Source organism: Leucoraja erinacea, chromosome 2 (genome assembly GCF_028641065.1).
Source record: "Leucoraja erinacea ecotype New England chromosome 2, Leri_hhj_1, whole genome shotgun sequence".
NCBI lineage: Eukaryota > Metazoa > Chordata > Chondrichthyes > Rajiformes > Rajidae > Leucoraja > Leucoraja erinaceus.
The window spans coordinates 132,953,089-132,981,013 of NC_073378.1; the positions used below are offsets into that span (position 1 = coordinate 132,953,089).

Here is a 27,925-nt window from a genome sequence, read left to right on the forward strand (position 1 = left end):
TTGACTCTAGTATCCCCTGGCCTACAGATCTTGCCTTGTTGTCATTCACTTTTTCATGTGCAGCATCACCACTCACAATGTTATGCAGGGATGGCTCACTGCTGAATGGATCCCATTCTTTGAAGGCTCCAATTAACTTCTAGGTGTCCTCTGTGTCCCGTTCTTGTCTGGACTTGGATGTGTCTTTCACTGCTGTTCACTGGTGTGGTAGGTCACACCAGTGAGCTCTTGCATAGCAAGACTTTTGGACTAAACTGTGGAGTACCACTGCTACCAGTTAGGCAAGTTGCAATGTTCCTGAATTAATGAAATAAATTATGAAATATGAGATTTTTCTAATGGCGGATGGCAGAAAGCATACACCACTTTTACATGCGAGGATTTATTAGGACTTTTACTATGGTGTTTAGAGGACCATACTGGAATGTACTGCAATATAATAAATTATTTTGCAACTAGTGGTGGATAACCCCCTCAAATTTGCTAGATTGACTGGACTAACTGCCATTATAGGCAAGGATCCGATAGAGCTGATTGAAGATGTCCTCAATGAAAGATGAAAGATAATTATTCTAAGTCTTGTTCCTTGAAAAGGCAGATGTATGAAAGGTGCTAATTGAGCCCCTGAAAGGAAATGCCTGCTGATTTTTGTTTCCCATTATCTTCTTGCAGATTTTCCTGCACTATTTTGGGCTGAATAGTTTGTTGTACAGAGTATGTTCAGATAAAAGACAAGATATTACCTAGAATAAATTGCATACAAAGGCACAATAAATTACATACTAAAGCACAGTAAATTACTTACAAAAGCAGAATAAAAGTCAAAGTCAAAGTATCCTTTAATGTCATTCTGACCTTTCGGTCTGAACGAAATTTCGTGCCTTGCAGTCATACATATAATAAAAATAACAAAAACACACGAGAAAACACAAATTTAACATCCACCACAGTGAGTTCACCAGGCACCTCTTCACTGTGATGGAAGGCAAAAGTCTTAAAGTCTTTGTCTCTTCCCTCCTTGTTCTCCCTCTGCGCTGAGGCGATCCAGGCTTCCGATGTTTTGACCCCGCCGGGTGATGGTAACTAAGTCAGTTCCGTGACTGAATCCGAGCTCCGCGAACGGGCCGGTTCAAACTACACGGCCTGGGGTGGTCGAAGCTGCTGAAGCTGCCGCCCTCCAGTCCAGCGGATGAAGCTGTTGTTGTGGGAGCTCCGGAAAAACAGGTCACCAACCTGTGACCTGCGAGCTCCCGACGATGTCGTCCACTGGGCCCGCGGCCGAGCCTCCGAAGTCGGGCCGCTGCTGCCAGAAGCCGCCACAACCCCGAAGTCGGGCTGCCGCCGCTGGTTCTCTGCTACAACCCGGAAAAGCCCCAAAGTCGGTCCGCCGCCGGAATGCCGCCACAGCCCCGAAGTCGGGTCCGCCGCCGGAACAGCTCCATCATTTGCCCTCAGTGCAGATGGAGACAGGGATACGACATTAAAAAGTCTCATCCCCCCGAAGGAAGAGCCCAACAACATGTTTCTCCCACCCCCCCCCCCCCCCCCAACCCCCCCCCCCCCCACACATACACAACCTAATAAACTAAAATTAACTAAAACAGGACAAAAGAAAACAACAACAAAAAAGAAAAAACAGACGGACTGCAGGCGAGCCGCAGCTGCTAAGGCAGCGCCGCCACTTCATACAAAAGCACAAAACAAGGTTTAAGATCAAGAAATAAAAAAATCAGTGTCCTACAACGAGACAATACCAATGTCTCCACACTTGGGATTGGAAGCGTCTAGTGCTAATCCTTATGTTTGATGCCAAGATGATTTCATTTTCAAAGTCATTAATCCGGCAAATAAATTTGTACATAAGATTTCTTAAGATATTTTTGTAAAGTATTGACTCCTGCAGCCACAAACATTTCACTTCCACTACACCATCTAGATCTCTTAAGTAATATTCTCATGGCATCATTATGAGCTACTTTAAGTATCTGTAAGCTTGCTTTTCTGTAGTTTGACCACTGGTGTGCAGTATAGAGTGGTGTACAAGATACTCTGAACAGAGACCACTTGACTCCATCTGTACACGCGCTAAACTTGCGTAAGAGAATGTTTGCTTGTGCATACATCATACTGTAAATATCCTCATCATCTGTCATTTGTTCTGTAATAAAATGTCCAAGATATTTTACGTTATTACAGACACTAAGATTATTATCAGACAATTTTAAATCAGGAAATTGTAGACATTTGGTTCTACAGATCATAACAGCACTCTTACCAGCATTATATTTAATATCATGTTCCACATCATATACAGAATACATAGTAAGGAACTGCTGGAGACCAGCGCTAGATGGACTAAAGATCACAAGATTATCTGCATACATAATGTTTTGCCAATCAAGCACCCAGTATTACAGGCTTACAATTGCTTGGACAGATCATCAATATTGAGATTAAAAAGAACTGGAAACAAAATTCCCCCGTTGTCTCAAACCATTGCTAACCCCAAATGAGGCTGAGACCTTATTGCCCCATTTTACTTGCATAGTTTGGTGGGCATTCCAGTAAACCAGAATTCTTACAATCTATTTAGGCACCCCTCTTTGACTCAATTTAACAATCAACTTTCTATGATTAACATGATGAAAGCATCAATAAAGCACACGAATTGATGAGTTTTTACTTCTTTATTTGTTTACAATTTCCTTTAAGGTACATATACACAAGTCAGTGCCAACTTTAGCTTTAAAACCAAATGGTTATCTGTAGAGTTAACAAGCTCATTTAATCTATGCAGCAGAATTCTTTTTAGGACTTTTTATGACCAGCACTAACAGAACAGACAACATTGAGTCTGGTAACAAGCCATGAACCAGTAAAACAAATAACAAGCAGAGGAGCTATCTGCTATAGGACGTCCACGGCCAACACCACAGCACTGGTCAAGAGAGCCCAGCAGCGAATACACCCTCTCCGAAGACTACGTAAAGCAGGTCTCCCCACTACACACCTACAGACTTTTTATAGGGGGACAATCGAGAGCACATTGACCTACGGCATCACTTCCTGGTTCGGGAGCTGCAAGGCGTACGAACGACACCAACTTGACAGGATTGTGAAGACCGCCAGCAGGATTATTGGTGCTCCACTCCCTTTCCTGCTGGACATATACAGGAAGAGATGTATCAGCAGAGCCATCTCCATCATCAAAGACCCCTACCACCCATCGCATCACATATTCTCCATCCTGCCATCTGGGAAGAGGTACAGGAGCATTAGCTGTAAAACCAGCAGGATGCTCCTCAGCTTCTTCCCGCAGGCTATAAGACTGCTAAACGGACTTTGCCCCCTGCCAAAGTATCGCGCACCAACCACCAACCTGGACACACTGCAGCAGAGCCACTGTCGTGCCGCTGCCGATCGGAAGGCCTGTTGAATGTTTAGTAGAGTGTTAAATTTGTTCATGATATATGTATTTTTATTTCTATTTATTTTTAATGCACACTGAATGGACACTGGTTGAGCAACGTTTTTTTGTGTCCTCTGGGTATGTGAATACTGAGGAAATGACAATAAAGATATGCAATACAATACAATACAATCCTCATACTGGCATATTTAAGATGTTCAGCAGAAATAAGATCTAAGCCACTTGCTTGTTGTTGGCAATTTGTTCATAGCTTGATACACCTCATGAGACATAATCACCATTGAATCATTACTCTCAATATTGTCCACCCTATACAAATCACTTTGGACAGTTGAATAGAGTACTGTAATGCTGTCACCATAACTCCGTGATATTAGCTGTTCTGGAGATTCCATCTACAGTGCATGGTATAGATGTTTTGCAGTAGTTAAGAGCTCTCACTTCTTCCAAAAATTAGTAGCATTGTTACTTAGCAGCTTCTTAGCCATGGAATCAGCCCTCATGGCTTGCTCATTTTTTCAGATGAAACAAACAGCATACTTATATCTTGCATTAGTGAGCTTCTTATACTCAAGCACAGGTCCTTGTCTGGGTCTACCTGCCATAGCCCATGATTTAATGGCTTCACTGGCTTCAGCTTGATACTCTGCTACATACTTATTCCAGCCAGGCCTGAAGTAATGTGTCTTATTTTTATGCTTGCAGTAGGACTTACTGCCTACATATAAAGTGTTTACTATATCATTATACATGGAGCAGATATCTCTCCTCTGCTTCACATCCTTACAATTAATATTACTACACATAATTGCATCTTTAGGTAGATGAATATTGCTTAAGGATTTATGTGTATGAGCATAATAGATTAAGATGTCTTCCTTTGAGAGAGTTGACCAGTTTTTCTGTGTTAACACTATTTCCATCTCTGGATACCGCAGGTAAATGTTCAACATTTATTGACATAGCAACAGGAATATGATCAGTCATTGCTGGCCTATACAGAATACTCATACACCCCAATGAGGCATGTGCACCAACTGTACTAATACAATGATCCAGCCATGACGTAGTGCGCCAGGCTTCACTAATATAAGTATAACTATCTGTAGGTAAAAACACTTTGCTTGACAAAATAAAATTATTATCTTGACATAACTGAGCCATATGATTGGCAAATAATGAGTTCCTGTTTGCGATATCTGCATTCATGTCCCCAATAACAATATACTAGAATAATAGAAAGATTAAACGAGAAGTTGAAGTGAGGGAATATGTGAAGAGCCCGCCAACCGCATGCACGTCAATCTTCAGAGCAGCTGTATGAAACCACAGACAAGTTGCTGAACTTAAGCTATAGAAAGATTAACGACCTTAGAACTACCAAATGATCTTTATGAGATGTAGGGTTGGGAGTGAAGGGTACGTATTCCCTCACTTCAACTTCTCATAAAATAAAGATTAAACTTCAAACGGTAAGTTCTTGTTTAATCTTTCTATTTTATATCAAAGTCACGTGAGTGACTACGTGAAGCCTTCAAAGCTTTGTGGTTTCATGCAGTCACCCAATCTGTGTGTGAAACACTTAAACAGATAAACCATTAATGGTAGAAAAACATGGGTTATTAATACCATGATGCTAACTTTCATACATGGCCATTGTTCTTAACCGGTCCATAGTCCCGATTGACTTTGAGTTAGACAATAACTCATGCAACACTGTGCAGAATTCTATCTGCAAATATCCAGACATATTCAACCAAATTTTATAACTTATTAACACGCACTATGTAAGCCTCTTGCTGTATGATGAAAGGGAACTATCCATTCTTTTGGCTGCTAATGAGCCATCAGCAATATCTTGAGACAATTGAATAACAATAAAGAAACAATCTTTCATCTCATAGGTACTAACTAGCAAGCTCAGCGTACTTGTATACATAATGACACCTCCAATATCTGCACTGGTGGGTATGCTGTCACTCCAAATGTATGTAATCATGCCCATTTTGCTTATGAGATAATTCCCATAACAAGCTAACCTAATGTCAGTTATGACCCAGAGACCGAGCCAGAGATTGAGTAAAGACTGTTCTTTGTGCTGAAATCAGTTGCTGAAAGCATAATCAACTTAAAAATACTGCTCCAATTAGGAATACAGTAGAAGAACATTTGCATAATGATTTACTGATATACATCGCTCACTACAATGAGCGTAGTCTTTTAGAGTGGTCATATAAAAGACACCCTGCATAACGTTAGTGAACAGCGGGTGAATAACCAATCATTTATTGTCCCACTTATTGGTACTATAGAGAATGACAAAGCAGCACAAGCAGTGTCAATTGTGCTATCACATAAACGCTTCTGTAGGCCCAAACTGAAAGCCACACAAACCTCTGTTACTTCTGTTTAAAAGTAGCTCACATATTTTGTTCACAAACTTCCCATACAATCGTGCAGAGCTAACTGCCCAAGAAGACAGGCTGCCTCAGCCATCACTCGTGCCGAGTAAATGGGAGTTGCTTCAGCCGCCTTACCATGGCCTGAATGAATAGGCAAAGTTGGCACTATAAAATTTCATGTTGCCTCATCCTTAATATCGCAAGAGGTATCTACTGATAAACCCCTAAGTTTTATCAGCTGCAAATTTAGCCTATTATCCAAAACTCGATGACACAATGCCTTTTGATCTGAGTAGGGCAGAATTAGCTTCCACTACTGGCTTTGTTATCAAAACGCCAGATAATCTGTGCCTCATGTGTATAGATATGGCAAAGTATGCATCTTGAAGATCGATTTTACTTTGGTGTCACGCGAGTGACTACATGAAGACTCCGCCAGCACGCATGTGCGGCATATCGTCTCTCGCATTGCACAGCAACAGGCGAGGTGAAGAGTTCTCCCGTGGCATGTTTAAAAACGGGACCTGCAGGTAAGTCACTAACCTGAGGTCGTCTATTATGCCCTTGTGTTTTCTGTTGCAGTTAACCATGGACAAGGGCAAGAAGTCAAAACGGGTCGCGTCTCGACTGGCTGGGGGGGGGGGGACTGCGAACGTTCCGGCTGCCAACAGTGACCAGCGGCACCTGGACCGCAGTTACTGCGGTCGGTAGTCGCCGATGTAACACCTGCTCAGCTGGGACCAGCACCGCGAGCTGCACAGCCCGAACCAGTGAAGCGGACTGGTGGGAAAGCGAAGCAGAGGTCGGTCCGGCCGGTTGACTTGGATGAGTCGGGCCAGGAGGACTCGCTGCCGGGGAGCAGTGGAGGTGACCGCATTTCCCGCATGGAGCGGTAAATGAGCAAATGCTCCAACATGACATGCTCCGTGAGATGGAATATGGTCACCATGGGAGTCTTAGGACACCCATTACAGCACCTTACCCAGGGCTGTATAATGCATCTCCCTCGACAGAAGGGATCATTATGGGCCAGGGCTGGGCTGGCTCCGAAGAAGTTGGTATGGCTGAAGAAACCGGCAGTGTTCTGGGGGAGCAGGATCCACAAGAGCTGCTGGTGGTGGTCATCACGAAATTTGCGTTGCCAGCGCAAACAGGACAGCCGTTACAACCCAAGCTGGCAGCCAGCATCGACTACCTGTCCTTTCATCCACTACAGGAGCAGGTAGTCAATGAGACAACAGCAAAATACATGCCTCCTTAGAACTGTGTCTCATTAAATGTCCCTGCAGTGAATAGTGCTATCTGGGGGTACATTCGAGCCGGCATCAGAACCCAGGAGGTTAAGATGCAGAGATATTGGAACTTCTAACATCGGGCATAACGGCATTTGCTCGTTCTGTGGATGGAACGGAGATGACGGACACTCATCTGTAATACTCTGTAATACGCAATATGAAATGAATTTCCTAAGGAAGAGACCACCATTAGACCTGCATTAAACTCCAAATTTGCTGGGTTGTGTAAGACTGCTACTACACAACCGCAAATATTGCTATTTGGAGGAAATTTATGCAAACAAGCCAAAGAGCTCGACGATGAGGCTAAAGCCGTCGGACTCATGAGGGAGTCATCATCAACGAGCAAAACCATTTATCCCAGATTGCAGCACCCCTATGCATCCACCAGGAGACAACGACACCAGGACGCTGGTGAAAGCATGAGGGCCACACAACAACCACAAAGATCTTTTTTAGGCCAAGGCCCAGAGCGACCCTCATGGAAGATGCGCCTCTTCCGCAGAAGAGGCAGAAACAGAAGAAGTGAATGTTCCACCGGTAACCATGGAGGTAGGTGGGTCTGGTTCCTTCCAGAACATAAAAGGTGTAGATTCTGTACACCTGTTTTGGGATGCATGGATGTCTATTACTACTGACCCTTATATACTACAAAGTATTCAGGGATATGAAATTGAATTTATCCAAAAAGCCATGCCCCCAGTTCAACATGTGCCTAGCCGAGAGTTTGTGCTCTCACAACAGGAAAAACTGGAAGGACATACAGAGCTGGGGAGGTTATATGCCAAAAGAGTAATAGAGAGATCAGAACATGACCCTCTAGAATTTGTATCCAACATATTCACAAAAACCAAAAAAGATGGTGGATGCCACATCATCATTGACTTGACAAAACTGAATACTTTTGTAAAGTATATTCATTTCAAAATGGAAACATTTGTTATTGCCAAACAATTGGTTTCCGAAGGTTACTTCATGGCATGTATTGATCTAAAAGATGCATACTATTCGGTACCTATACAAAAGGATCATCGCCGATACCTAAAGTTTAACTGGTTGGGGCAAAAATGGCAGTATAAAGCGTTGCCTAATGGGTTAACTTCAGCCCCAAGACTATTTACCAAGATATTAAAACCAGCCTTGGCACTACTCCGGAAACAAAAACATATTGTCATGGCATGTCTTGATGATATATTAATTGTGGGGAAAACCCTGGAACTAGCTAAATCAGCTGTATTAGCTACCAAACTTTTGTTTGAAAAACTGGGGTTTATCATCCATCCAGATAAATCAAAGTTGACACCATCCACGACTATGGATTATGGGGTTCACAATTGACTCCACATGTCTGTAACATTGCCAAAGTATAAAGCAGCAGACCTAATGGAGGCCTGTAACAACCTGGTTGTCATCAGTCAACTATCCATTCGACAGGTAGCAAGGGTAATTGGGAAACTTGGGAAAAGGGTAATTGGGAAAATTGGGAAAGCAGCATTTCCAGCTACACAGTTTGGACCTTTGCATTATCAAAATTTACAAAGGGCAAAGGTGCAAGCACTAAAACAACATGCTGGTCATTTTGACTGGCCAATGCAATTACCAGCCAAAGCAATTTTGGAGTTACAATGGTGGATGCAAAATATTTGGCATAGTTCCAACTCCATCTTTATCAGTAACCCATCATTCATATTACAAACCGATGCCAGCGCTCACGGCTGGGGAGCTACTAATACCATATCCAGTAGTGGTGGTATTCATCGTTACCACAAACACTGGGTATAAACTATTTAGAGATGTTGGGTGCGTTTTATGGGCTAAAAGCATATTGCTCAACAATGCACCATCTGCATGTCCGCCTACAAATTGATAATACCACAGTGGTGGCATATATTAATAATATGGGTGGAATTAAATAGATATCATGTGACAATCTGGCTAATACATTCTGGCAATGGTGTATCAGCAGAAATATTTGGCTATCAGCGACTTACCTACCATGTAAGCTTAATACAGTGGCAGACACCAGGTCATGAAAATTTAATGACAACACTGAATGGATGTTGGACCACAAAGTATTTGCTGATATTGTAATGAGATATGGAACACCAGATATCGATCTCTTTGCATCTAGACTTAATCACCAGTTGCCAACATATGTCGCTTGGGAACCAGACCCTGGGGCACCAGCAATGGACGCTTTCTCGTTGGACTGGGGTAATTGTTTTTCTATGCTTTTCCCCCCTTCTGCCTCATCAGTCGGGTTCTACGGAAAATACAATTAGACTCTGCGTCAGGTATTTTGGTGGTACCCGATTGGCCTACTCAGCCATGGTTCCCTGTGGTTCTCGACGGTCTCGGAACCATGTTTGTCCGTCGCCAAATGACCAGATCTGTTGGTCCATCCTGTAACAGGCGAGAGTCACCCATGCCATGACAGGATCAATCTATTGATTTGCAGAATTTAAAGAGACCACTCCTGGATCTGGTGCTGATGGACAGAACTATGAACATGATCACGGCGGTCTACCGGGAATCAACGAAGAAGCAATACCTCTCATATAAGGAAATGGGAGTTGTATTGCACAAGGACTGGTATAGCGTACAACACAGCTACAGTTACCAATGTCCTAGAATTCCTGGCCAGCCTTTATTTCGATTAAGGTCTGAGCTACAGCGCTATCAATTGTGCTAGAAGTGCCCTGTCAGCATACTTGTGGCAGGGACTAGGACAGCATTCCATGGGATCTCACCCTCTAGTTTCTAAACTTATGAGGGGTATATACAACACAAACCCTCCTAGAGCGAGGTACTCCCAGATATGGGATGTCATTGTTGTTCTAACATTGCTAAGGAGTTGGTCACCAGCAATGTCCCTGTCCCTGAGAAGCTGATTCTTAAAACAGTCATACTGATGGCACTGGTCTCAGCTCAAAGGGTCCAGTCCCTACATAAACTGAGGCTGGATAACATGATAGTATCAACAAACAAGATACATTTTTGTTTAGTGAAGCAAAACAGGCCAGGATCATCAGGACTTAATTTGGAATTTCGGGCATACCCTTCAGATACTCGACTGTGTGTTATGACACACCTTCTGCTATATTTAGAGATCATTAAAAACATAAGAGGCAGTGAATTGGGATTATGGATCAGCCATAAACAGCCTCATAGCAGGGTATCAGTGCAGACCATCTCTAGATGGCTCAGGCAGGTTTTGGGAGCTGCTGGGGTGGATACTGGCATTTTATAATCTCATTCCACCAGAGCTGCAGCAACATCGGCAGCTAGAGATATGGAAGTGCCTATGGACCATATCCTGGCTACAGCAGGATGGTCTAGGGAGAAGACCTTCCAACTCTTTTATAACAAACCGATCAACAAACCTGCGGTGTTTGCAGAAACAATTTTAAATTCTGTGATATGGTTTATCCCAAATTAAAGGGATCATTATTATTTTTGTTAAAATAAATTAATTATTGTTTGAATTTCTGATTCATGTTTGAATACAATAACATACTTCCTACCTTGGACAACTACGGCAGTGAGTGAAGGATGGACTCGATCCACGGCATGAAATCATAGATCTTCAAAATCCTCACGTAGTCACTCACGTGACTCCGAAGTAAAATAGTAAGAGAACTTACCAGTTTGAAGTTTGATCTTTATTTTATGAGGAGTTATGTCGAGCGATTACGTGCCCTCCATGCCCACCCTCTATCATAAAGGTCAACTGGTATTCTAGTTCCTCTTATCTTACTATGTTTATTTCATCTACTGTTGTCTGTGATTTCACACCGCTGCTTTGAAGAATGTCGCGCATGCGTGCTGGCGGGGTCTTCACGTAATCCCTCAACGTAACGCCTCATAAAATAAAGATCAAACTTCAAACTGGTAAGTTCTCGTTTAATCTTACTATTCTCTGAATCAGTTAAATTGCTGAAAGCCAATCATTCATCTTAAACTGGTAACTAAACACATGATCAGATTAGACAAATCCTAACCTGATTCGGCATGCTCCATGTTTCTGTAATCTTGAGTAGTATCAGAAATATACCCCTCTTGTTCTTGGGCAGACCACTCATCCTCCGTGAGACCACTTATCTGAGTTGCCAGAGTGCGCAACACAATCTCTTCGACCCATAATCCACTCAATCAGGAATACAGCTGTTGAGAACCTACGGATTATTATAAATACATTTTTGATTCACAACATGAACCTGCAGGTCAGGTAAAAAGATTATATGCCAGACCAGCTTCCTGCTAGTAGCTACCTATCCCAGAGAGGATGGCAATGATGTTTCCAATGAACTGGCAACTCTACTAACTGAGCAGAAATTTAAACATGTGTTGTGGGAGACTTCAACTACTTAATTCTACTGAGCAGCCTGATAACCTCAATCACAGATGTTGAGGCAATGCTTCCCTGGTCAATATGACCCAGATGGCCAGCCAGTTCCATGGTGGTCTACCCTGAACCAGGGTAACCAAGCTGTTCCTACATGGAACTTACAGAGGTTACTATGCAAGGCACCCTGCCAATGTCTCTGCATCAACCTGATCTTACCCAGAGACAGTGAAAAGATACTAGTCAGCCCATGCTGCCAGTAAACCCAAACCTGGGCCGACAGACTGCTCCATTTCGGAGTTGTACGGAGATTCTGTCTTCACTAAGGAAGACATAAATAATTTGCCGGAAATAGCAGGGGACTGGGGGTCAAATGAGATGGAGGAACTGAGTGAAATCCAGGTTAGTTGGGAAGTGGTGTTGGGTAAATTAAATGGATTAAAGGCCGATAAATCCCCAGGGCCAGATGGGCTGCATCCCAGAGTACTTAAGGAAGTAGCCCCAGAAATAACGGATGCATTAGTGATACTTTTTCAAAACTCTTTAGATTCTGGAGTAGTTCCTGAGGATTGTAGGGTAGCTAATGTAACCCCACTTTTTAAAAAGGGAGGGAGAGAGAAAACAGGGAATTACAGACCAGTTAGTCTAACATCGTTAGTGGGGAAACTGCTCGAGTCAGTTATTAAAGATGGTATAGCAGCACATTTGGAAAGTGGTGAAATCATTGGGCATAGTCAGCATGGATTTATGAAAGGTAAATCATGTATGACGAATCTTATAGAATTTTTTGAGGATGTAACTAGTAGAGTGGATAAGGGAGAACCAGTGGATGTGTTATATCTGAACTGCAATGGGAAGTCAAATTTCACTACACCATTTAGTGTAAGTGATAAAAAAAATATCCTTTGTATTCAATTTAATTCATTTTCGATTTAAAACTTTATTGGCATGATAAGATACATCGTAATATTACCAAAGTATTAAACATGACCTTTGTATGCTATCTAATAATAATAATACATTTTATTTGTGGGCGCCTTTCAATGTCTCAAGGACACCTTATAGAAATTAACAAGAGTAAAAAAAGCATATAATCGGAGTAAAATAAATAATAAATACACAAATTAAAGACAGAATTCGATCCAATGACAAAAAAATCAAAAACACAATGTGAAGAGAGAGCAGCAGCAGCTAAACCGCGCCAGCGTACACTCTCCCTTCCGACAGCCATCTTGGACACAAACTAAAATATTCACTTACACACAAAAAATCATCCCCCCCACAATGATTACCACTGTGGGGGAAGGCACAATGTCCAGTCCCAATCCCCAGTTCTCCCAAAGTCAGGCCTATTGAGGCCTCCGCTATTGCCTCTACGGAGGCCCGATGTTCCTGGCCGTTCTGGCCGGGTGCTAATGCCCCGGCGTCGGGAGAGTCCTCTCAGCGGCTGGGCCACCTGGAACGGCTGCTTCCTTACCCGAGACCGCGGCTTCCGAAGCCGACAAGGCCTCTGCTACTATTGTCACAAATGTGACCGAACGGCAACCGCTATTAAAACCCTGCCAACTATATTTATAGCTGCAATAAAAAATAATGCATACACTATACGCTGCAGCAGCGTAAGCTGAGCCGACCTCAGCCGGCAGCATTCTATGTTTAAAATTGCTTGGTGCTACGGCAGCTGAGCTTACCTGGCGGTTGCCCTGGCCGAAGCTATTTTTAAATCACCGGCTTCTGCTAATCTTTAGCAACGATCGCTGACCTGGCTGGGCCGGCATCACCGGCAGCGCATATCATATCCTAGCTCCTACGGAGCCCCACGGCAGCCTCCAAATTCGGCCACCTGCTCCCGTTCGGATCTCCAACGGCGGCAGCCTCACAGGCTGCGCCCGTCAGCTAATCCGGGCCCACTGTACCTGCTCCCGTTCGGAGCCCGCAGCGGCCCGCTGAAGTACAAAATTAACTTACCTGCCAGAGCAGTTTCGAACTGCTCCGACTTGCACGCCGTGCATCAATGTATTGATGCGCATGGGGCTGGCAGGCCCTTCAAGTAGTCACTCACGTGACTTCGATATAAAATTATTGTTTTAAATATTGAAATAGATGAAAGCAAGCCTATTTAATAAATATTCAACCTAATTCGGATGACATTCATTGGGTGTATTGTTACAATTATATTCAAATAATATGAAAGGGGTCTCGCTAATGCTTAATTCTTGATCGCTTTTACACCCTGAGTAAAATAAAAAATAACAGAGAAACCCAAGAGAAATAAGTATGGCATTAGCTATCAATACGAGGCATTTGAATCCTATTCACCATGATTTACATGCATTCTCTTGTTATAACAGATTTGTCAAATCTCTCATCTTCATCAAATGCAGATAGACCTGGACCTATGGCCAGACATGGTGGGCAATGGGGTAAGTACATAAAAAATTAAAAACATTTTTTTTAAAATCCAGAAATGTTGCGATTGCATGTTGAAAGGCAGAAATTGTATTTGTATAATGCATCTCTCTCCTGTACTTCACAGCTAATAAAATAGTGAACTGTTAAATAAAGAACTGATGTAGGCAAGTTGTAGAAACAAAGTTGCAACAAAGAGATATATTAACAAGTAAATAGTTTTAATGAACTACCAAAGTGATGAATATTGGACTGTAAACTGGGGAACTCCCATGCTTTTCCTTAAAAACTGTCAGGGTATTTTCTATCAAAAATGTGATTGTAAATTAAGGTAGAGATGAGGCAACATGTTATCTCAGAGGCTTTAGAACTTGTTTTGGAGGGTGCTGGAAGGAGAGTATGTGACGATAAAAAGAAAGAGGAAGTAACCTTAGAAAGCATGTGATTGGAAATGTCTTCATCCAAAGAGAATGATTATGGGCCTGACCCACTTAGGCGATTTTTCAGCCGACTGCCGGCGACTGTCAAGTTGTCGGCAGTCGCCTGAAAAAAAGGCAACGGGAACGACGACTCTCAATGGTATTAATGGACACATTAATGGACATATTCAATGGTATATGGACACACTGATCTGTTCTGTATTTATTTATGCCTACAATATTCTGCCGAAGCAAAGCAAGAATTTCATTGCCCTATCTGGGACACATGACCATAAACTCTCTGGAACTCTTGAACTCTTGAACCTGATTATGGTTCAGAAGCCTGGTAACAAGGAGGAAGAAGCTTTTCCTGAGTCCATAAAGCACTTTCATGCTTTGCATCTGCTTCTGGACTGGATCGGAGAGAAGAAGGAATGGACAGGGTGGGGCAATATCTGAAAGGGTCATAGTAATGGAGTCATACAGACATTTAATATCATGTTCAGAAACAGGCCTTTGGCACATCATGTCCACAAAAAACTGCAGATGCCAGTTTACAAAAAAAAACTGCCGCAGTAACTTAGCGGGTCAGGCAGCATCTCTAGAGAACATGGTAGGTGATGTTTTAGATTAGAACGCTTCTTCAGACCGATTGTCGTAGGGGCCAGAAAACTGGAAAAGTGATTGGAGTGGGAAAAAGCCTGGGTGATGGGTTGATGCAGGTGAGGGAGTTTTGATTGGTGGATGGGTGGACTCAAGCCGAAAAGATTGTCAGATGAGGAGAAGAGTGAAAGCCAGAGGATGCGATACAGGTGGTGAATGGAGGGGAGTGGGTTGAAAGGGGAAAGGGTGGGCAGGAGAGTGGAGCACGGAAAGAGAGTTTCCTTAAATTGGAGAATACAATGTTCATACTGTTGGATTGTAAGCTATCCAAAAGTATTATGATTGCTGTTCCTCCAGTTTGTGTGTTCCAACCATCTGTAGAGTGAAAATAAATCCTATTCAGAAATCCACTAAACTTCTTACCCCTTCCCCAATAGTCTACCCTCGAGTTTTAGGTATCTCTCTAAAATATTTCCTACTATCTAGCTTATATATGCCCCTCATAACAATCATTTTAAACAAGCACTGAATCACAAAATCTTAGGCTAGGGCCAAATCCAGGCGAGTGCCCTTGAGCTTGAAGATCGAAAATACTCTTCTGAACTCGCAGTTTAGGTCGCCGCAGTGGGACAGCCGCTTAAAACACTCCAAACATCCATGTGCAGTCAATGGGAATACTCTTGCCAGCGCATCTTCTCGTGCTGCACCCGGTCTTGCAGATGCACCTGAATATATTGGTCAACTTCTCTGGTGCAGTGGGGAGATGTGTCTGTACTGGCATTAATTGACTATCACTGATCTTCCATCCCCTTTCTTCTGCTTTCAATTATCCAGTCGTCTCTTTCCTGGTCCGAATCTAAAAGTATACTCACAGACTATGATACAGTGTAGCAGCAGATGTTGGCGGCAATGTCTGAGGCTCCACAAATGTGTTGCTTTGTGCCACCTTCTCACAGAAACGCTTGTAGCGCAGAGCATCTATACCTTCACCCTTCTTGCCATTAAAGATGTAGACTAGGGTTTTCTCTACTGCATCAATGATATCTTTCTTTGCAGTACCCTCTTTTGTAAACAGGTCGGCAACTTGCTGGAAATCAACATTGTTCTGGACTTGCTTTAGGGCTTCTGCTTTGCCAACACCATAAAGTCTTGATGTTGTATCACATCCAAGCAATGCATGTACGAAGAGTAGTCTGGAACAGATTTTCTTTTCCATGATCTTCATTGTCTTCTTTATGTGTCATACCCTGTGCTTTTTGGTGTTGACTTTGGTTTCAGGTTTCATGAATAGCTCCTTGATTGCATTTCCATGGTAGCACAACAGGATTAGCAGATCTGTATCATCATCACCAATGAGATTGGTGTCAACAACCTTCGCTGACTCTACTGCTGTCTTGACGAGCATGATGTCTGCATCTCCTTTGGCAAGAAATGTTGTGCAGCCCGCCCTCTCAAGGAAGGAACCCAGCATGTGAAGAAACCTTTGTTTGTTGACTCTGTTGACGAGAAACTAATTTTCCTTCAGATTCAGCGAAGTCTCTCCAGTGAATATCACATTTGATCCCTTGGGGCTGCCAGTTTGTCTGCAGTGTGTAGCATCCTTGATGGCAGGCCCAACTTCATAACCATCGAAGACAATGGCTGCCTTTCCATACCGATTTGTTACATATGCAACATACATATGACAAATGCTCTCAACTAATGTAGATCATGACCAGTAGGGTCTGTCTGATCCTGTTTCACCATCTCCCAAAGGGCATCACCTAGTGCCGCTTTGTTTCTCTCTCTTGGCAGCCCAACATTGTCAAATAACGGTGTGGGATGACTACAAAGCTCGTATTGAAACAAGGCTGCTGGATCTTCCTGATCTTCCCACTCAGCTGCTGGAAAAGCAACCGTGGATCGACCTGAACTGGATCTCCGCCAATGACAATGGTTGGATCTTGATTTTTTCTTTGGACAGAGTACTCGTTCACATTTTTCCCCAACCATTGACTCTAGTATCCCCTGGCCTACAGATCTTGCCTTGTTGTCATTCACTTTTTCATGTGCAGCATCACCACTCACAATGTTATGCAGGGATGGCTCACTACTGAATGGATCCCATTCCTTCAATGGCTCCAATTAACTTGTAGGTGTCCCGTTCTTGTCTGGACTTGGATGTGTCTTTCACTGCTGTTCACTGGTGTTGTAGGTCACACCAGTGAGCTCTTGCTTAGTGAGATTTCTGGACTAAACTGTGGAGTACCACTGCTACCAGTTAGGCAAGTTGCAATGTTCCTGAAGTTATGAAATAAGTTATGAAATATGAAGTTTCTCTAATGGCGGAAAGCATACACCACTTTCACATGCTAAGATTTTTTAGGACTTTTAGTATGGTGTTTAGAGGACCGTACTGGAATGTACTGCAATATAATAAATTATTTTGCAATTAGTGGTGGATAACCCCCTCAAATTTGCTAGATTGACTGGACTAACTGTCATTGTAGGCAAGCATCAGATAGAGCTGATTGAAGATTTCCTTAAGGGCCTGTCCCACTTGGCCGTCATTTGCGCGTCACGTAGATGGCCCACGAAGATTTTGTACATTCCAAAATCCTGGGAAGCCGCTCGCAACTGCGCTTCACTGTTGATGTCACCACGCACCATGTGCGCGTAATGCGCACCATGTGCACATCACGTGCGCGACATGACACTCGCGTCATGTCGCGTAAATGATGTCGCGTAAAATACGCGCAAATGACGGCCAAGTGGGACATATCCTCACTGAAAGTTAATTATTCTAAGTCTTGTTCCTTGAAAAGGCAGATGTAAGGTGCTACATCTTGGCAGGACAAATCAAAATAGGACGTACATGATAAATGGTAACGAATTGAGGAATGCAGTTGAACAGAGGAATCTAGGAATAACTGCATAGTTCCCTGAAGGTGGAATCTCATGTAGATAGGGTGGTAAAGAAAGCTTTTGGTGTGCTGGCCTTTATAAATCAGAGCGTTGAGTATAGAAGTTGGGATGTAATGTTAAAATTGTAAAAGGCATTGTTGAGGCCAATTCTTGAGTATGGTGTACAATTTTGGTCGCCAAATTATAGGAAAGATGTCAACAAAGTAGAGAGAGTACAGAGGAGATTTACTAGAATGTTGCCTGGGTTTCAGCACCTAAGTTACAGAGAAAGGTTGAACAAGTTAGGTCTTTATTCTTTGGAGCGCAGAAGGTTAAGGGGGGACTTGATAGAGGTAATTAAAATTATGAGAGGGATAGACAGAGTTGACGTGGATAAGCTTTTTCCATTGAGAGTAGGGAAGATTCTACCAAGAGGACATGATTTGAGAATTAAGGGACAAAGGTTTAGGGGTAACATGAGGGGGAACTTCTTTACTCAGAGAGTGGTAGCTGTGTGGAATGAGCTTCCAGTGGAAGTGGTGGAGGCAGGTTCGATTTTATAATTTAAATATAAATTGGATAGGTATATGGACGGGAAAGGAATGGAGGGTTATGGTCTGAGTGCAGGTAGATGGGACTAGGTGAGAGTAAATGTTCGGCACGGACTAGAAGGGCAGAGATGGCCTGTTTCCATGCTGTAATTGTTATATGGTTATAAGAAAGGTGCTAATTGAGCCCCTGAAAGGAAATGCCTGCAGCTTTTTGTTTCCCATTAACTTCTTCCAGATATTCCTGCACTATTTTGGGCTGAATAGTTTGTTGTACAGAGCATATTCAGATAAAAGACAAGACATTACATAGAATAAATTGCATACAAAGGCACAATAAATTACGTACTAAAAGCACAGTAAATTACTTACAAAAGCACAATACAAGGTTTAAGATCAAGAAGAAAAATATCAGTGTCCTACAACGAGACAACTATACCAATGTCTCCACACCTGGGATTGGTAGCATGCAGTGCTAAACCTTATGTTTGATAAGGCCAAGATGATTTCATTTTCAAAGTAATTAATCCGGCAAATAAATTTATACATAAGATTTCTTAAGACATTTTGTAAAGTATTGACTCCTGCAGCCACAAACATTTCACTTGCACTACACCATCTAGATCTCTTAAGTAATAAAGTAATATTCTCATGGCATCATTATGAGCTACTTTAAGTCTCTGTAAGCTTGCTTTTCTGCAGTTTGACCACTGATGTGCAGTATAGAGAGGTGTACAAGATACTCTGAACAGAGACCACTTCACTCCATCTGCACACGCACTAAACTTGTGTAAGAGAATGTTTGCTTGTGCGTACATCTAGTAAATATCCTCATTATCTGTCATTTGTTCTGTAATAAAATGTCCAAGATATTTTACTTTATTACAGACACTAAGATTATTATCAGACAATTTTAAATCAGGAAATTGTAGACATTTGGTTCTACAGATCAACAGGCGACAGATAGCACAATGGACTAAGAGTTCGGCTGGCGACCGGAAGGTAGCCGGTTCAAATCCCGCTTGGAGTGCATACTGTCGTTGTGTCCTTGGGCAAGACACTTCACCCACCTTTGCCTGTAATGGAATGTAATTACGGCGGCAGGCGCGGGCACACCGCGACGCCCTGTGTCTACAAAACTGCATTTCGTTGTCTGTACTGTACACTGACAATGACAATAAATTGAATCATTTCATTTTTCGACGACAGATAGCACAATGGGCTAAGAGTTCGGCTGGCGACCGGAAGGTAGCCGGTTCAAATCCCGCTTGGAGTGCATACTGTCGTTGTGTCCTTGGGCAAGACACTTCACCCACCTTTGCCTGTAATGGAATGTTACGGCGGCAGGCGCGGGCACACCGCAACGCCCTGTGTCTCCCTTTCAAGGGAGATGCTAAAAATGCATTTCGTTGTCTCTGTACTGTACACTGACAATGACAATAAATTGAATCATTTCATTTCATTTCATTTCATTTCATAACAGCACTCTTACCAGCATTATATTTAATATCATATTCCACATCATACACAGAATACATAGTAAGGAGCTGCTGGAGAACAGCACTAGATGGACTAAAGATCACAAGGTTATCTGCATACATATTATGTTTTGTTAGAGTATTACCAATCATGCACCGAGTATTACAGGCTTTCAATTGCTTGGACAGATCATCAATATAGAGATTAAAAAGGTACACAAAAATGCTGGAAAAACTCAGCGGATGCAGCAGCATCTATGGAGCGAAGGAAATAGAGATTAAAAAATAACTGGGAACAAAATTCCCACATTGTCTGACACCCAAATGAGGCTGAAACCCTATTGCCCCATTTTACTTGCATAGTCTGGTGGGCATACCAGTAAACCAGAATTCTCACAATGTATTTTGGCACCCCTCTTTGACTCAATTTAACAATCAACTTTCTATGATTAACATGATCAAATGCTTTGGAAGCATCAATAAAGCACATGATTTGATGAGTTTTTACCTCTATATTTGTTTACAATTTCCTTTAAGGTATATATACACACATCAGCGCCATGTTTAACTTTAAGAGCAAACTGGTTATCTGTGGAGTTAACAAACTAATTTATTCTATCTAGCAGAATTCTTTCTAGGACTTTTGACAGTATGCTGGCTAAAGCTATGGACCTGTAATTATTTAGGTTGCCTACTTTACTAGCTTTGTCCTTAATGACCAGCACTAACAGAACAGATAACATTGAGTCTGGTAACAAGCCATGAATCATAAAGCCAGTAAAACAAATAACAAGCAGAGCAGCTATCCTCATACTGGCATGTTTAAGATGTTCAGCAGAAATAAGATCTAAGCCACTTGCTTTGTTGTTGGCAATTTGTTCATAGCTTGATACACCTCATGTGACATAATCACCATTGAATCATTACTCTCAATATTGTCCACCCTATACAAATCACTTTGGACACAGTTGAATAGAGTACTGTAATGCTGTCACCATAACTCTGTGATATTAGCTGTTCCGGAGATTCCATCTACAGTGCATGGTCGAGATGTTTTGCAGTTGTTAAGAACTCTCACTTCTTTCCAAAAATCAGTGGCATTGTTACTTAGCAGCTTCTTAGCCATGGAATCAGCCTTCATGGCTTGCTCATTTTTACAGATGAAGCGAACAGCATACATATGTTTAAGAAAGAACTGCAGATGCTGGAAAATCAAAGGTAGACAAAAGTGCTGGAGAAACTCAGCGGGTGCAGCAGCATCTATGGAGCGAAGGAAATAGGCAACGTTTCCGGCCGAAACCCTTCTTCATTAGTGAGCTTCTTATACTCAAGCACAGGCCCTTGTCTGGGTCTACATGCCATAGGCCATGATTTAGTGGCTTCACTGGCTTCAGCATGATACTCAGCTACATACTTATTCCAACCAGGACCAATGTTACGTATCTTATTTTTATGCTTGCAGTAGGACTTACTGCCTACATATAAAGTGTTTACTATATCATTATACATGGAGCAGATATCTCTCCTCTGCTTCACATTCTTACAATTAACATTACTACACATAATTGCATCTTTAGGTAGATGAATATTGCTTAAGGATTTATCTGTCTGAGCATAATAGGTTAAGATGTCTTCCTTTGTGAAAGTTGACCAGTCCAGTTTTTCTGTGTTAACACTATTTCCATCTCTGGATACCACAGGTTGATATTCAACATTTATTGACATAGCAACAGGTATATGATCAGTCATTGCTTGCCCATACAGAATACTCATAAACCCCAATGAGGCATGTGCATCAGCTGAACTAATACAATGATCCAGCCATGGCGTAGTGTGCCAGGCTTCACTAATATAAATATAACTATCTGTAGGTAAAAACACTTTGCTTAACAAAATAAAATTATTATCTTGACATAACAGCCATATGATTGGCAAATAATGAGTTTCTGTTTGAGATATCTGCATTCGTGTCCCCAATGACAATACACTAGAATAATTATGGTTTTGAATATAGGAATAGATGAAAGCAAGCATATTTAAATATTCAACCTCATTCGGATGACATTCATTGGGTGTATTGTCACAATTCATTATTTAAATGATTTTAAACAGTGAGAAAATTATATTCAAATAACTAGACCAAGTGCAGACCCGTTGGGTCTGTTCCCCCAACGTGCGGTTGTAGGGGGGGAGGCGGCATGCAGCGTCACACACACTAACTATCCCCCCCGCCTCCCCCCCGCACTCACGCTAATTACCCCCCTTGATATTATATTAATATTAATTTGCTCCTTTTACCCCATAACCACCCTATCTACTGACTGAGAGGGGGAGAGAGAGAGGGGGTGCTGAGAGGAAGGGGGGGGAGAGAGAAGGAGGGGGCGAGAGAGGGAGGGAAAGTGAGAGAGAGAGGGGGGGGGAGAGAGAGAGGGGGGGAGGGGGGGGGGGGAGGGGGGAGGGGGAGAGGGAGAGGGAGGGAGAGAGAGGGCGAGAGAGAGAGCGGAAGAGAGAGAGGAGAGAGAGAGGGAGAGAGAGGGAGAAGAGAGCGAGGGCTAGAGAAGGGGAGAGAGAGGGGGGAGAGGGGGAGAGGGGAGGGGGTAGAGAGGGGGGGGGAGAGAGGGAGGGAGGGGGAGGGAGAGGAAGGGAGAGAGAGGGAAGGAGGGGTGGGGAGGGAGAGAGAGAGAGAGAGAGAGAGAGAGAGAGGGGGAGAGAGGAGAGAGGGAGGAGAGAGGAGGAGGGGGGGGAGAGAGGGGGAGAGGAGAGAGAGGGAGAGAGAAAGGGAGAGAGAGAGGAGAGAGAGAGAGAAAGGGAGAGAGAAAGGGAGAGAGACAGGGGGGAGAGAGAGAGAGAGAAAGAGAGAGGGATAGGGAGAGAGAGAGGTGGGGAGAGAGAGAGAGGGTGCCTTTTTACTTCAACCCGAACAACCATTTGCAGGCAGTGCTTTTTTCCCTCAAACTAACCATATTTTCATTTTCAAACCACAGTATGGGTACTCACAGCTGTGGAGACATTTGTTCAGTGTTATTCAGAGCTCTGATTGAGGCACACCACTTGCAGAGACTGATTGAGGCACACCACTTCCTGGTTTTATAGTCCCTCCCCCTCCCTGCAGCAGGGGCAGCAGAGAGAATGGGGAATTTTGTAAAAACATTAATATCCCTGTCATTTTTCATCGACGGGAAAAATCCTCGGCACATATGCGGCGGAGGGGGGCTTTCAGCGAGGTGGGCAAAAATGACGGCCGTAGGTGGCGGCGTTCTCTCGCAAATCGCAACACAGAAGGCCAAAAGCGGTCAAGAACAGAGATTTAGTAATATAGATATGAAAGGGGTCTCCCGAATGATTGCTTTTACCCCCTGAATAAAATCATAAATAACAGAGAAACCCAGGAGAAATAAGTATGTCATTAGTTGTCAATTACTGATGTGATTTACGAGGCATTTGAATCCTATTCATCATGATTTACATGCATTCTCTGGTTATAACAGATTTGGCAAATCTCTCATGTTCATCAAATGCAGATAGATCTGGAAATATGACCAGATATGGTGGGCAATGGGGTAAGTACATAAAAAGATAAAAATAATCCAGAGGTTTTGAGATTGCATGTTGAACGGAAGGAATTGTATTTGTATGTAGACAAAAGTGCTGGAGAAATTCAGCGGGTGCAGTAGCATCTATGGAGTGAAGGAAATGGGCAATGTTTTAGGCCAAAACCCTTCTTCAAACACATGCCTGCCAGAGTGTAACACACAAAAACATATCGCTTCCTTCACCAGCCCGTTATGCATGCGGGGGAGCGCTATCTAAAAAATATACACGATGCAAAACCAAGATGAAATAGACACACACCGCGATGAGCAGGAAGGTTGGCACTGTAAAAAGATGGCTAAAGCACAATGTACGGTAAGTCCTTTAAAAGAGGGTGGGAGAAGGGGGAAGCCAATGAAATTCACCGGTCAGCACAAGCTACTACCTAGTAGAACCTCCGGGAACCTTTGACCTCCTGGCAACCGATTAGGACATCCTGGCGACCCACCTACGGCTCGAGAATTCTCGTTACTCTCCATGGCGGCTTCATTCTAGTTGCTAATTTTTCAACATGTTGAAAAATTTACGGCGACCAGAATGAGGCCGCGACTAGTTCCCAGAATGCGGGAACTCCTCCATGAAGGTGATTCCCCGGCAACCACCTGCGAACTTGTGGCGACCATGTGGCGACTGCAGTCTCCCGCAGCAGCCTAAAAAGTCACCTAAGTGGGACAGGCCCATTTGAATAGCAGGATTGCATTTCGTTGTCTCTGTACTGTACACTGACAATGACAATTAAAATTGAATCTGAATCGGGATGCAACAGATTTAGATTTATTATTGTCGCATGTACAATGAACAGGTACAATGAAAAGCTTTGTTTTGTACGTAATCAAATCAGATAAAACTATACATAAATACAATCAGGCTAAAGTCAAATACAATAGGTAGTCAAAGGGAAAGATACAGTGTGCAGAATATAGTTCTCAGCATGTAGTGCACCAGAGACAAAGTCCAATGTCCGCAATTGGGATAGGAAATTTGAACAGTACCCTAGCTTAGGTATCCTATCCTCTCATCTCCCCAACTGAAAGATGGCACCTATCTGCGGCGACATTTTGCCAGCAGCCAACAGAAGAGGATAATTTACAGCTACAATCAACTTACCTGGATCAGAAAAACGACAGAATTGGCGCCGTAACGGACAAGCTGCATCTGAAGGCACTAACGATTTCGCGATCTCCCGCAGCTGTGGCAGCCTCCGACTGCAAGCATTTCCTGGATCACTGGAGAGAACCTGACCCGTCTGAGAATCGCAGGTACTGTACCTGGAAACACCGGGAAGACCTCCGGAGCCGACTGGCAGGACCTCCCTGTAGCAACGGAGCTGGAGCTGACGTCTGCGTGAGAACCCCTGTTTGTAACGGAGCTCGAGCTGCCGTCTGCAAGGGAATCCCCGTTCCAGCGCAGGTTCTCAGTAAACACAGTACCTGGAAACTATGGGGAGGCCTCCATTGTGTTCGGAAACGTGGCCGACGGGCAGGACCTTAGGTCAGACTGAAGCGCAGGTGACCTCGACACCCTCTCCCTACCATCCTGCTGGCCAACTTACGTTCATTAGAGAACAAAGTGTAGGACATAAGAGCTTTATCAAAGGAGCTGAGGGAATGCTCTGTGTTTTGTTTGACATGGCTCACCCCCAGCTCCCCAGACGCAGCAGTCCAGCCTGATGGTTTCTCCATCCATCGCATGGACCATACAGTGGCATCTGGGAAAGGGAGAGGAGGGGGCATCAGCTCATGGCCAACTCTGTGTGTTGCTCAAAAGTGGCAGTCCTGTACAACTCCTGCTCTCCACACCTGGAACATCTGTCTGTGAAGTGCCGTCCATTCTACCTACCAAGGGAATTCACCTCCATCATCCTGACCGCGGTCTATATCCCTCCCCAGGCTGATGTCCATCTGGCACTGGGGCAGCTACACGCCGTGGTCAATAAGCACCAGACGGCTTACCCCGAGGCATTTACCACCATAGCCGGGGATTTTAACAAAGCCAACTTTAAGAAATAGCTCCCTAACTTCCACCAACATGTCTCCTGCAGCACCAGAGGACCAAACACCCTCGACCATTGCTACACCACCATTAAGGATGCCTATCGTTCTATCTCTCGCCCTCACTTTGCTAAATCCGACCATTCCACGGTGCTGCTTCTTCCTGCAATTGAAGAGCACACCCTCTGAGGTGAGGACTGTTTGGGGGCTGAGGAACAACTCCAGGACTGTTTGGAGTCTGTAGACTGGGCAATGTTCAGAGACTCGGCAACGGACCTGAACGAATACCCCACAGTCGCTACAGACTTCATAAAGAAATGTGTGGAGGACTGCATCCCAACAAAACCTTCTGAGTGTTTCCCAATCAGAATCCTTGGATGAACTATGAGATCCACACTCTTCTGAAGACCAGACCGAGGGTATTCATGTCCGAAGATACAGAGGTCTACAAGAAGTCCAGATACGACTTTGGTAAGGCCATCAAAAAGGCCAAAAAGGACTTTTGCTCCAAGCTGGAGGATGAGACGGATGTTCGGCAACTGTGGCGGGGCTTGAATGCCATCACTTCCTACAAGGTGAAATCAGGAGGCAGCTCAAATGTCAGCGAAGCATCACTCCCTGATGAGCTCAATGCGTTCTTCACACGCTTTGTTAGGGTGAATACTGATGTGCCTTCCTGAGCCCCCATTCGCTGCAATGGTATTTTGGTCACAGTCACAGAGGTCGATGTCAGAAAATCCTTCAAAGGGGTGAACCCTCGGAAAGCGCCTGGACCTGATGGTATACCCGATCGTATTCTGAAAACCTATGCGGTCCAACTGGCTGGAGTTTTTACTGACATCTTCAACCTCTCACTTCTGAGGTCTGAGGTTCCCACCTGCTTTAAAAGGGCATCAATAATATCGGTACCCAAGAAGGCAAGGTGATGTGCCTCAATGACTATCGACCAGTGGGACTAACGTCTGTGGTGATGAAGTGCTTTGAGAGGCTGATCATGGCGTAAATCAACTGCAAAACTCGATAAAAACCTGGACCCACTGCAGTTCGCTTACTGCCACAACAGATCAACGGTGGATGCGATCTCGCTGGCTCTCCACTCCGCTCTGGACCACTGGGACAATAAAAGCTCATATGTCAGGCTGCTATTCATTGACTACAGCTCAGCATTTAATACAATCATCCCCTACAAGCTGGTTACCAAGCTCTCAGAACTGGGTCTCTGCGCATCCCTCTGCAACTGGATCCTCAACTTCCTCATTCACAGACCACAGTCTGTTTGTATTGTGGAAATGTGTCAGCCTTGATAACAATCAGCACAGGAACACCTCATATCTGCGTGCTCAGTTCCCTGCTGTACTAACTCTATACTCATGACTGCGTAGCTGGTCATAGTGCAAACTCCATCATCAAGTTCGCCTACGACACCACTGTTGTGGGACGTATCACTGATGGAGACGAGTCAGAGTATAGAAGTGAGATCGACGGACTGACCAAATGGTGCCAGCACCATAACCTTGCTCTCAACACCAGCAAAACCAAGGAACTGATTGTGGACTTTGGAAGAGGTAGGATGGGGACCCCACAGTCCTGTTTACATCAACGGGTCAATGGTGGAAAGGGTCACGAGTTGCAAATTCCTGGGCGTGCATATTTCCGAAGATCTCTCCTGGTCCCAGAACACTGATGCAATAATAAAGAAAGCACATCAGTGCCTCTACTTCCTGAGAAGATTTCGGAGAGTCAGTATGTCGAGGACGATTTTCTCGAACTTCTACAGGTGCACAGTAGAGAGCATATATATATATTCAATGGTATATGGACGCATTGATCTGTTCTGTATTTATTTATGCCTACAATATTCTGTTGTGCTAAAGCAAAGCAAGAATTTCATTGTCCTTTCTGGGACACATGACAATAATCTTTCTTGAACTCTTGAACTGTTGAACTCTTGAACCTGATTATGGTTCAGAAACCTGGTAACAAAGAGGAAGAAGCTTTTCCCGAGTCAATAAAGCACTTTCATGCTTCTGCATCTGCTTCTGGACCGGATCGGAGCGAAGAAGGAATGGACAGGGTGGGGCAATATCTGAAAGGGTGATAGTCATGGAGTCATACAGACATTTAATATCATGTTCAGAAACAGGCCTTTGGCACATTATGTCCACAAGAAACTGCAGATGCCAGTTTACAAAAAAAAACTGCCGCAGTAACTCAGCGGGTCAGGCAGTATCTCTGGAGGACATGGTAGGTGATGTTTTGGGTTAGAACGCTTCTTCAGACTGATTGTTGTAGGGGGCAGAAAACTGGAAAAGTGATTGGAGTGGGAAAAAGCCTGGGCGATGTGTTGATGCAGGTGATGGAGTTTTGATTGGTGGATGGGTGGACAATGATTAAAGACGAAAAGCAATCATTTTAAACAAGCATTGAATCACAAAAGCTTAGGCTAGGGCCAAATCCTAGAAAATGGGATTTATACAAATGAATACTTAGTGTGGACATGAAGAGACAAAGAGTGTGGTTCTTTACTCTAA

At 43.6% G+C, this 27,925-nt stretch overlaps 1 protein-coding gene across 5 annotated transcripts in view; it reads left to right on the top strand.

Moving 5' to 3' along the window:
• Positions 1–27,925, top strand: part of LOC129715783 (uncharacterized) — a 337,613-nt gene that overhangs the window by 47,489 nt on the left and 262,199 nt on the right. For 4 of the 5 annotated variants that reach the window (XM_055665662.1, XM_055665654.1, XM_055665638.1 and 1 more), the window contains one exon: positions 23,301–23,372. In XM_055665662.1, the coding sequence (XP_055521637.1) occupies positions 23,301–23,372 (72 nt within the window). Of the gene's footprint in view, positions 1–13,822; positions 13,896–23,300; positions 23,373–27,925 lie in introns of those variants that run through there. The other variant, XM_055665669.1, reaches the window with a different exon arrangement.